The sequence below is a fragment of the Aulonocara sp. 'chitande type north' Nkhata Bay genome, linkage group LG20, assembly GCF_057382095.1.
Source record: "Aulonocara sp. 'chitande type north' Nkhata Bay isolate Kocher_YH1m ecotype deep benthic linkage group LG20, A_spYH_male_GT1.1, whole genome shotgun sequence".
Lineage (NCBI taxonomy): Eukaryota > Metazoa > Chordata > Actinopteri > Cichliformes > Cichlidae > Aulonocara > Aulonocara sp. 'chitande type north' Nkhata Bay.
The window spans coordinates 21,101,376-21,113,459 of record NC_141363.1 but is presented as its reverse complement, the minus strand read 5'-3'; the positions used below and the strand labels follow the sequence as shown (position 1 = coordinate 21,113,459).

Genomic DNA, 12,084 nt, shown 5'->3' with positions numbered 1-12,084 from the left:
TGGGTTACAATTAGGTTCTGGTTAGGGTAAGCGTCAGGGTTAGGCATTCATTTTTGATGGTTAGAGTAAGCGGCCAGGGAAAGCATTATGTCAATGAGATGTCTCCACGAGGATAGCAATACCAGACGTGTGTGTGCTTGTGTGTTAGTGCCCACCTTCTCCACGCTGTCGTCCACAGACAGAAGCGTCTGCAGCCGTTTCCTCTGCAGCATGTTGGTGAACTCCATGTGAATGGGCTTCATGGGGCCGGTGTAACGCATGATCCAGTGCTTATCTGGGTTCGGCGCGTAGTTATAACTGGGAGTACTGGTGAGAAGAACAGTGACAGGAAAGGAGATAAGACAGGTGGAGTGTTGGGTAAATCCTGAGTTATTTGTGCTGAAAAGACGATCTGGCTTTGGATAGTCTGTGATAGCACCGTTTACAACCAAAGCTCTGTATATCAGAGCAATGTGATGCCATGTGATCAGAGAGGAATGCTGCGAGTGCTTTAAATGTGCTCTGTTCTGCTTTTTCCAGTGTGTTAACAGATTGTATTATAAGTTTAATCATGAGACTGACTCTCGGTTGCCTCAAACATGTTGTGGAGAAACCTCTATGTGAAAGATACAGGATGGATTTCCCAGACAAATCCAAGCATAATGATCACGAATTTGAGGCTTTCCTCCCCCCAAGTACTTCCAATCCCAGCTTCTGAGAAATGGAGTCCACTAATCACTGACATCAAGAAACGACTGACTACCATCAAAATACCGACTCAAAGACAAACTGTGCAAAGTCGTATATATGTGTAAATCACAGGGCAAAGCTGTGCAACTGCCACACACTTTCTGCAGCAGGGGTCGGCAACCCTGAGCACGCATGGTTAACTGAAGACACGGCCATAGCTGGACTGGCCATCGGGCATACCGGGCATTTGCCCAGTGGGCCGATGTGATTTTTCGTTTTTATGGGCCGATGATTTTTTTTTTTTTTTTTTTTTTGTAACGGTATAAACAATGAAAGGTGGTGGATTGGCCAGATGCTGGCCGATGTGTAGAAATAACACAGTTGTTTGGTGGTGACTATGGCGGAGCTAGCATAAAGGCCAGCAGGTGGATGAGGGAAAGGGGAGGCAGGACGAGGAGAGACCAGAGGCGGAAGCCGGTCCAAGGGTGAACTGAACTTCAGGTAAGAAGTTATGACCTGCAGTCTATCTGGGTCAGATATAAACAAAGTTTAGGTGGAGTTTATTTTCGTTGTGCTGACTTTTAACCGTCAGTTACAATAACTCGTATTGCGTACTAGCTAGCATGACAGCTGGGTGGGTGCTGTGATGTTACTGATAGTGAACTTTATTTTATTCATAAGGTTAGTTAGCAGACTTGTCGACCATCCCGTAAAAAACATAATCGTCCCGTATTCAGAGAAAATGTTACGCGTTTCATATTGAGCTGAGAAGGGACGCAGTTTGTCCCGAACTTCAGCTAGAATGGAAAAAGACACAAAGCTGGATTTATTCTGCGTCTTTACGCTGCACAGCTGCCTCTTCTTCTCTCATCCTCTCCCCTCCCTCTCCTGTTTCTACTTCAATCATGAAACTGATCAATGATCAGCTGATCAGCTTTTCTCTCTTGTTTGTTTATCACTTTGCGCCAGAAAGAGGAAACCAGCGGATGTCGCGGTAAACAACAGCAGCATGAATGAGTTGAAGGGAAGTTATGAACTGTTTCTGAGAGACAAATAACACCAGGATCCTTTTCTAAGTAGCTGACAGCTGGTAACTGTGCAGGGGCGGGTCTAGGAAAGTGTTGCCAGGGGGCCATGTAGGGCATTAACAGGGAGAGGGGGGCACAAAGAAATACTTTTCTTTCTTATTCTCATTTAAAATGTCTCGCTTTTAATAAATAATTATCTGAATCTTACAACCAAAGTTTTTAGTATGACATAAAATGTATAGAAATCATACATATACCAACAAGACTGCACATCACTGTCACAACAGCGTCTGTTTTCATTCAAAGGCTTTATGGCTTTTCCTATAATACCTGGTGGGCCGGTCTGTAGTCAAAATGCAGTGCATTAATCTGAGAAGGTGCATTAAAAAATAAATGGCCGGGCCAGCAGTGCACATCACAAATCAGCTCACATAGACACATTAGTTGTGCTGCTTCTTAATGACGGTATCTTAGCTAACAACCCCAACTACCAGATTCAGCTTGTAATTGGCTAAAAATAACTTAGCTTACTGGTGAGAGGGACGTTGCTAGCTGGCAGTTTTTTCAAGCAATGTTGAAATTTCCACTTTCCAACACTTTAAATACTTCAGGAGCTTTCCGCTCAGCGCAGCATCAGCACCGTGGAAACACACGGATACATCCGTAGATTCGAGACAGAATTCACAATGCGTTTTCGGGACTTTCAGGTGTTTGGACCAATGTTTTCTTTTCTGATCAAACCAGAAAGCTTTAATGAGCAGCTGGTTGTCTCACATTAAGTGGCTGAGTTAATGTCAGTTAATGCAACATCGAAGCAGCTGGAATCCACAGCTGTGCGTGTTCATGGAGCTGCATGTTCACCTGCTGGACGTCACTACCTGACAAGCTTAACTGTCTTCAGAACATTGCAGAGGCCTTATTGACAGTGTTTGGCTCTACATGTCTGTGTGAGCAGATTTTCTCTCACATGGGTCCTCAGGTAGCCGTCTGAATGCTGGACACTCGCAGACCTGTGTCTCTGAGTGGGAGACCAGAGATCACGTTAACATGTGTGTCTCTGTATTAACAAACATGCCATGTTGGCCCAGTTTATTTTTCTTATCATTGTTGTGAGGAGACCATAAACAGCATTTGTATTTTCTGTTGTACAGTTCATTTGCTTTTGTGTATAAAAAGTCATTTTTGTTTCCAAATAGCTGATAACTATTCGCTGATAGCTGCCAACATCTGCGAACAAATATAATCCTATAAAGTGGTTCTACATAGTGTGTAACTGTTCATATAGAGCTTTATTACATTTATTGCTAATGCAATCATATGGCACACTGAAATTTTAGATGCACTCATCATCAGAAAGGTTGCCGAGCCCTGCTCTACAGTAACAGCCAAGTTAGCTCTGTGAGTGACTTTGCTCCACGATGATTGGATGTGTTGTTGTATCTGTGGTCGAGGATGAATTATGACACGATGGGCACTAGAGCAGCATGCTAAAGAAAAAAAGGTCTACAGATGACAGAAATGTGTTTTTGGTCTATGTTGAACTTTTCTTTTGTGTGTCTTTGTGGTGGTTTTGCACCCATTTGTTTTATTTTTGTGTCTCCTTTCAGTCCATTTGAAGTGTTTGTGGTCGTTTTGAGACTCTGTGCAATCCTTTAGTATCATTTTGCATCCTTGTTTTCATTTTGTGTGCCTTCTCATCTCCAACATCTTTGTGTGTTTCTCTGTGGTTGTTTTGTGTCAGCTTGTGGTCGTTCAGTCTGCAAACATGTTTCATCTGCTTCATGCTTCTTTCAAGAAATTTCCACATCCACTTGTGTTTATTGTGTCTTCTTTTTCACTGGTTAACGTCTCTGTGATCAGTTTGTCTCCATTTCTGGTCCTTTGAATGTCTTTTTTGTTATTTTTATTTCACTTAACTTTACAAGAGGAAATATCACTTAATACGAAGGCCCTCAGACTTGGCCTGTGGCCTGCAGACCTTGGCAGTAATTGCTCGATGTCTGTGCTGATGTCAGGTCTCGGTAAGTTGTGTGAACTGATCAGGAACAAGACTTGTATTTACTAAAGCTGCTGCAGCAGCAACAGGAAATTAAATGAGAAAAACAGGAAATGGAAGAAATGAAAAACTGTATGAGCTCCAGCAGGGTTGTAAAAGTCTACTGGCTATGAGGCAGCAATGCCTGATCCACAAGCTGCTTACAGACTTACCCGAGAAGAGTTTAGGCTAAAAGTGAAGTGAGCGAGCCAGCGATGTGCCGAACAGTCTGAACATTGCTCTTCTAAAAATACGTCTTCTCTTTGTGATTATGGTTTAATGTGTCGATAACAGCAGAAACTGCAAAACTGAACCATTCCACATGCTTTTTGGATTCACAGCAACTTCCTGCTTTATGGCATGACCGTATTTTAAAGGAGGACTAATCTCTAAAATAGAAAAACATGAATTTGTAAGTTTGCTCACTCTCAAAGGACGAGACTGTAGACGTGCACAAGTTTAGAATGGACCACAGCAGCGGTCCCCAACCCCCGGGCCACAGACCGGGACCGGTCCGTGAGTCGTTTGGTACGGGGCCGGGAGAGTTGAGGCTCGGGTGGTTTTCAGAGTTTTTATCGGTAACTCGGTTTCCCTGGGTCATTTCCCGTGTTGTAGTTGTGTTTTATTTTGAAAGAAATATTTACACGTTACCATAGCGACCAGAGAGCATTAAGGGGCAGCGAGGAGGATGTTACTCTCAGTGTTGTTGGCGCATTTCAGGAGGACGCTGCTAATAAAGTTACACAGCTACACAGTGACTTCCCGTTTATTATTATATTTACAAAACACCACAGTTTTTGTCTCGGTCGTATCGTTTTATTCTGTTGTAATTATCCACGAGACCTTAAAGGCTCTGTGAAAATATTGTCTGACATTAAACCGGTCCGTGGCGGGGGAGCGCTGGACTACACGGCCATCAGCAAGAAGCCTGGTGAGAGGGTGACAACTGTTGGTGAGATTATTGCAAATGGACAAAATATAAATGACCATGAGCCACCCTGGGTCTGGAGCTCCATGCAAGGTCTTGCCTCACAGGGTGAAAATGACCATGAGAAAGGTGGTTGTTAATAATCTGAAGGCAGTTGGGACGACAGTCACCATGAACCCCACTGGTAACACACTGCATGATTGAGAAGGCTTGGAAGAAAGTGCTGAGGAAACCAACATCGAGCTCTTTGGCACCAACTGGACGTGCTGGGTTGGAAGGAAGACGGCTCAAACGACAACCACAGTCAAGCACGGAGGCGAGGACATCATCAGATTTTCTGTTAAGGATACAGGACAACTTGGCTGTAGGATGGAGCTGCATGGATTGAACTTGGATGAGAGCTTCCTTCCCTCAGCCAGAACACTGAAGATGAGTTGATGAGTCTTTCAGCAAGACAGTGACCGAAGGCACCAAGGCAACAAAGCAGTGACTGAAGAAGAAGCACATAAAGGTCATGGCTTTGTCCAGACAGCTGAAGCTTGGAGTTGCTGAACAGCATCCAAGAAAGCTGAAGGATTGAGAGAGTTTCTGTAAGGAGGAGCCGGTCAGTCCCCCTCCTGAGATGTGACCAACAACAGGAAGCATCTTACTGCTGTTCTTATCAGCGTGGGTTTGCCCACCAAGTTTAAGACACCGAGTCTGAATGCTTCCTCTAACTTTTATGTATATATGGAGGCAATAAACAAAACACCAGGCTGAATATGAATACAAATGTATTCCACGCAGTGTTAGAATGAACCGCACGTGTGATGTGTGCGTGTCTGTGTGTAGCTGAGTGTAATATCATGTTTGGACACATCAGGCTGTGTGAGGAGTGATGACAGCAGATGCTCCTTTTCATTAATAACACAGTCTCTGTCCTCCTGCTGTGTTAGCTGCAGAAGATGTTCCTGCACTGTGTTCTGCGTGGATAATGAATGACTCCCATCAGCTAACTCGTTTACTCCTCTCCTTGCTCCTGCTCGGCAGCTTCATAATTAAATTTCCTCGTCGGGACAGAAATGCTGTGGGCAGCTGGAAGCATCTGCACGGGCGCAGGCGGGCTGGAACACTTCGGTCCGTCTGACAGGCGGTCAGCTGACACGTGTGGAGCTCGTGAACTCGTTTTAGGGAAGATTGACTTTATTCATTTTGAAGGACTGCAGCGCGCCTCATTAGTGCAGCTGCGGTGAAACCGTTACCTCACAGCAATGAGGTGCTGAGTTCAAACCTGCCAGGCGACAAGCAGACAGTTTGTTGACATTTAAACGGTTCTCTTTGAGGCGCTGTTCCCAGATTCACTTTCATTGCATTTTCATGCATTTTGCAAGTGCAGCTACCGAAAAGCAGAATTGCATTCAACTGTTAAACTGCGTGTAACTGACATGATGATGCGTCACAGTAAGCACATTTGAAGCAGATCGGTAGATAAACAAGGACGGTGAATGTCTGCCTTCCTCGCCTGATCACTGTCTACTGGTTCTGGTCCAGTAATGTCGGTTGGCTTTGGATTCGTTTGAGGTGTTGAGAAATGAAATGAAGCCAACACAGAAATGCATTTCCTCTAATCGGCAATGAGACCATGTCCAAAAGTGAGTCAATCCCCACAGAACCCCAGGTTTACAGGCTGGTACAACAAAATGGTTTTAGCATCTATGGCTGTACGCTCCCACTGCTGTCTTCAGCGTTCAGCTTGCAGCCTCTGCGCCTGTTTCAGAGCAGAAAGGTAAAATGTTTTCTTTCCTTCTGCTTCATTTTGTCTTTATTTACGAGACTAAAGCTGAATGCACGGCTGTTTATTACTTCGGGGAGAAGCTGCAGCCTAAACCCGACCTTTTCTTCAGAATTTGACAACACAACAGGTCTCCACTTTCATTAAAGTCTGCAGCACCACACGTTTCCTCAGTCGCACTGATTCGCTGGGTCTTAATCAGCCATCGTTCGGTCCCGTCAATAAGGTTTAAATTAGACTTTGCAAGTGCTGCTGGTTTCCTGCTTTCTAATTCATACTGAATAATAAAAGGAGAAGCAACTCTGCGCCTGTGCTGCATTTTTGTTCTTTGTGCACAAAGACAAAACTGTCAAACGCTGATCATTCCAGCGTATGAGCGTCGAGTTATGCACTGACTGTCAGAGGAAAGGGATTACTGTCTGTTCCGAGTACTTCCAGCAGCGTTTTTGTGTTACAAGAATAGAAAAACCTGCATAAAAATCCCTGTGAGCTTTAAATGGGATTTAAATGGTCTCCTGACAGCAGGAGTCCAGCCGGAGTTTCCTCGGGCATCTGTTTATATCTGCGGGATGAAAAAGATTTCAGTGTGATGTCTCTGTCTGTTCAGCCGTCTCCCAGTCAGATCATAAACAAGGAAACGTATCTCTGATGCGAGACTCGCTCATGGACTTTGTCATGTTCGCTAAAATTGGACTCAAATTCATGTAAAGAGAGTAAATAAAACTAATGTATTCATTAACACTCACACAAGCACACACACACGCACACACACACACGCACACACACACGCACACACACACGTGTTAGGGAGGATTGTGCCGTTTCAGTCGTCTTGCTTCAGGATTTATCCCGTGGTGCAGAACAGAGCTGCTCCATTGTTCTGCTGGATTACAGTGGCTTAGTCTCATTGTATGTGTGCATGCGTGTGTGCACTTGCATTACTACTTTTGTGAGGACATAAATGTGTTTCCACAGTCGCACTGTGGGGACTCTACTTCCTTATGGGGACAAAAATTAAGTCCTTACAATGTAAATCATGACGTTTTGCATGACGGCAGGTTTATTTTTTAGGATAATTCTCTAGGAAATGAATGCAAGTCGAGGAAAAGATAACTGTGTGTGTCTGTGGGAGGCCTACATGTGCTGCGATGCGTTGGGGAAGGCGGTGCTGTACTGCGGGGCAGAGTCTTCGGGTCCATGAGGGGCCGCGTGACTCAGAACCATCAGAACAGGGCGGTGAGGATAAAGTCGCTTTGAAGAGCGGAAGTAACGGATGGACTCTGCCGTGATCAGGTCGGTCAGGTAGTCCTGGAAGCACAACAACACACATCACTATTATTAACCCTGATTTTCTTCACTTTAAGTTAAAACTCACTTAACATCCACCGAATCAGTGACGAAGCAGTCAGCGCAGGATCAGAGTTCATTTCAATTTTAGCCACATGCTAAACTTGCATTGCTGTGCAGCGACAGAGTTGTGTTGTGTGTCCTCACCTGTGGATACTGCGCTCCGTGCTTCTCTCGCACGCCGTTGCGACACAGCGTGTAGTTGTAGAAGCGGCTGTTCTTCACCAAACCGAGCCATTCCCTCCACCCGGCGGGAACGTACGAACCGTTGTACTCGTTCAGGTACTTTCCAAAGAAGGCTGGAGAAAAAGCACAGATGTATTAACAGAAGCCTCACAAAGCCCGAGTGCGTGTTTGTGTATTTGCCTACCTGTCCTGTATCCAGTGTCGTTGAGGTAAACGCCGAAGGTCCGTGGCTCGTGCTGCCGTTGCCAAGACGGCGAGGAACAGTTCTCGTTGTTGGTGTAGGTGTTGTGGTTGTGAACATACCTGAGGGAGACAGAACACGTGTTACTACAAGAGGCTCGCACTTTGTATCCCAAGTCTCATGTAAAGTTATTTTAATAGTTCTGCTAATAGCGCTTTGGTAATAAAACACATCCATTATAGGATTTTCACTCTTTCCTTTACACATGAAGACATTAAAATCACCTGTCTAATATTACTAACGTCTTCGTTGGGCCGCCAAACCAGCTTTGACCTGTTGGGGCACAGATTATCTCACACTGAGGCATGCAGCTGATTAATTTAACACCTGCATCAGGCTGGTTCTCTGCAGAAACCCACAGCCAAGACACGATAACTGGAAAAAGCTGTAAATGACTCATAAGCAGCTGGTTGCTTACAAAACATAAGAATAGAAGAATAGAATAACCCGTTATTGTCATTGTTCAAGGAACCTGTGATCTGTCAGATGCCACTGCTGCTCTTGGGTAGTTGTTGTTGCTTCAAAACCGCGGGCCTCCTTCTGACTCAGAGAGGAGCTACTACTTAAAGGTGGTGTAAGTGGGGAAAGTGAGTAGACTAGCCGATGGAGAGCAACTGAGGAGCAAATTGCCTTTGACATGTAATAATTGGTGGAATAACTGGTTACAGCATTCAGCAAATCATCAAGCTCGGTATAGGTCGAACTTGATCGATCCTTAAGTGTAAATGTGCTTCATTATCCTCTTTGACTTGATTAATAAAATTAACATCATTTTGTATTTAAAAGATTTGAAACTAGCACCCAACCATGACCTCATCATTGAAGTCTTTACTGAGGTCAGGAACGACCTTTTTCCTGTAGACAGTTTATACATCGGCTGTCTTTTTGCACTTAGACGAGTCGCCCCCTGCTGGCCAACGGCTCTGGCTTCACTTTTCGGGTGTAGTAGGCACCTCCATCTTTGGAACTGTACTTACTTCCCAGTGAGCATGCTTGAGCGTGACGGACAGCACATGGGCGTGGTCACAAAGGCATTAGAGAAGGAAGTCCCGCCCTCCTCCATAATGCGGCGAGTCTTATTCATTGCCTGCATCGACCCTACATGGAGAAACCCACGGTTAGCACATTGTAAAGCTTGTCCACCTGCTTTGGTGATAAGTTCCTTGGTTTCTGTTGAAAATTGTTCAAAATCATTTGCCTCATAAGCCTCGACATAAAATGGAGAGCGACACCTGAAACATGGTTCTTATTTAAAATGCTCGATGATTAAAGATCAACTCTTTCCTCGCCTCTGCCCTCAATAACGAGTTCTGACACCTCGCTTTATATCAGTAAAGTCGTGGTTTGGCGACCATTAGAACAGTTTACAGGTTCTTCTGAGGGCAGCTGCACTGGCGGAGACCACGCTCACCAACTTCTGACGCAAACCCAGCAGCTTTGTTCTACGAGCTAGCCTGAAATATGACAGAAACTGCTCGGCTCAGAAAGGCGTTACTCTTAGTAAGCTTTAAATGTTTAAAGAGTTTACCACACGTGTTCTGGTCAGAGCAATGAGCTACTAAGCCAGTACAAGACCCAATGAGTCTAACAAGCAGCGAAGAGGTTACAGAGTAACAAAAGTTCTCTCTTCCTGCAACACGCCTGCACAATCTACGATACAGTTAAAAATGGGATCATAATCTCAGACAGCAGCAGACAACAGCCATTTCCAGCTGTATGTCGTTAATAATAGAAGATAAATTTTTGGATCGCAGAGAGGAAGTTAGCCCTAAAAAGGCTCCCAGACAGTGATCATTGCACTCCGACCTGTTAAAGAACAAGATAAAGGAGTTACTTAATGATTCAAACACTTTGACTTGGAAGTAAAGCTCAGTTGCTCAAGCTGCTCAAACGAGATCTGTCCGATGTATTGATATGACGAGTGTAATATTATGTTAACTGTGTATTACTGTTAAACTGAGACTTTTTTATGTCCACACCAGCGTGTTACCAACAATTACATTAACAGTACAGACAGTCAGACTAATGCTTATAATAAGGCTTGTAGTGGAGTTTCAGTCACCCAGCTCCATGTCCTGGTCATCAGTCAGGATGAGGATGATGTTTGGTCGGATGTTGCGTCTGTCTCTCTGGAGGCGGGGCTTCAGGCGTTGCGTAGAAGAAAAATGAGCGTGACAGAGCGCCACGGAGACAAACAGGAAGAGGAGAAGTCGACCTGCCATGGCCTTTGACCCCCGGGCCTCCCCACAAAGGTCAACCAATCAGCTGCTTCCCACAAGTTGTCTCAGCTTCTGGAAAACACACAAAGAGACCGCCTCGAGTTCAGAACCGAGGTTCAAACAAATCTGCGTGAGACTGAGCCACCGGTTTACAACGTTCGCCATTTCCAGCTCCATATTTTTATTCCTCGACTCCACTTAGAGAATCTTGGCATGACCCAGGACTCAGGATAATCCATATTTATCTTGGTGCCCCCTCAGTTTATGCTGTCTCTCAAACAAGCTGAGCTCCTATCCTATCAAGGCCACCCTGCCTGCAAGACAGCTTTCCTCTGACTTACCGTTCACAAACAGAAGATTTGAACAGTCGATGGTGGAGTTCCTGTGCTACCAGTCTAAGATGACCACAGTTTATAGTTACCATAGAAGAAGAAATATGTATGAAACAGAGTGTTTATGACAGGCTGACGCCTGCGTTTTAGGCTCACGGGAACGGCTTGTGTACTGATATAAACCTTCAACTGGCCACTGAAAGAGAAGACCTTACAAAAGGATTCAAAGTGGCGTCTACACCGTACCAGAACCACATAATGTTGCTTTAGTTATAGATATTTTAGGAAACTGTTTTCCTTCTGATATTGCAAACACTTCCTCAATCTGTTGCTAACATTCGCTTCCTAGATGCATGTTTGTTGTAGTTGATTGGAATCCTGCAGGTGGTCATCAGCGTCATCAGGATTGATCCTCTTGGAGGCGAAAAGTACCTGCAGCAAATGTCACAGTAATCTGGCCAGTAGTGGGTCAGATATTTGAAAAGGCCAAACGAATGCCCCGCTGCTCGCGCAGCTGTTGGACGTGTTATGACTGTTGCAGCAGCGTTTGGCTGAAATGTGGCTGCGGTACGTGACGCGCTGCGTTTATTTACTGCGCGAGGGCGGGAATGTTGATGATCCATCCAAGAGAGCGCTGATTTCACACAGCAAAAATAAAAATAATAATAAAAAAGTCAAAGATTTCTGGTCCCAGTAGTTACAGGACACACACACACACAGTTGTCATTAGCTGCAGTCTATTGTTTCTCTGATAATAAAACGCTGAAATCTTATCAGTCACACTGACGTAAAGCACAGTAGAAATGTGTGTGTCTGCAAGTGTGAGTGTGTGAGTGTGTGTGTGTGTGTGAGTGTGTGAGTGTGTGTGTGTGTGAGAGAGAGAAAGAGCTCACAGCAGGGTGTATCATGCAAATTAGCCAGTAATCAAAACAGAAGAGGCTCAGTGCTCATTCTGAACACACCCACGGTGATATGTGTGTGTGTGTGTGTGTGTGTGTGTGTGTGTGTGTGTGTGTGTGTGTGTGTGTGTGTGTGTGTGTGTGTGGCTGCTGATGGAGCTCTCATGTTAAAGTGGTCTGGTGGCTCCAGCTGTGAACAGACTGGAGATTACGCACGACCTGCTGAGAGAGAGAGATTGGCAGAGAGACCTCCACGCTCCATTCAGGCCACAGCCACAATCACGTATTTCATTTTAAAACAATCTTCACCAAAAAAACATATTTTGAGCTCATCTGTTTGTGTAAAAATGCTCAAAGAATCCAGAATGAAGCCACCCGGATACTCCACAGCAGTATAAAGAGGTCACAGAGGAAGGGAACTCTGGGAGT

The 12,084-nt window shown here is 44.8% G+C and overlaps 1 protein-coding gene across 6 annotated transcripts in view; it reads right to left on the bottom strand.

Annotated features, from left to right (window-relative positions):
• Positions 1 to 12,084, bottom strand: part of sulf2b (sulfatase 2b) — a 90,050-nt gene that overhangs the window by 29,761 nt on the left and 48,205 nt on the right. For all 6 annotated transcript variants that reach the window (XM_086276725.1, XM_086276729.1, XM_086276728.1 and 3 more), the window contains 6 exons: positions 10,268 to 10,496; positions 9,183 to 9,303; positions 8,149 to 8,267; positions 7,926 to 8,077; positions 7,570 to 7,739; positions 156 to 306 (listed from right to left, as the gene is read on the bottom strand). In XM_086276725.1, coding sequence (XP_086132851.1) covers positions 156 to 306; positions 7,570 to 7,739; positions 7,926 to 8,077; positions 8,149 to 8,267; positions 9,183 to 9,303; positions 10,268 to 10,427 — 873 coding nt within the window. In that variant the 5' untranslated portion in view covers positions 10,428 to 10,496. The remainder of the gene's footprint in view (positions 1 to 155; positions 307 to 7,569; positions 7,740 to 7,925; positions 8,078 to 8,148; positions 8,268 to 9,182; positions 9,304 to 10,267; positions 10,497 to 12,084) is intronic.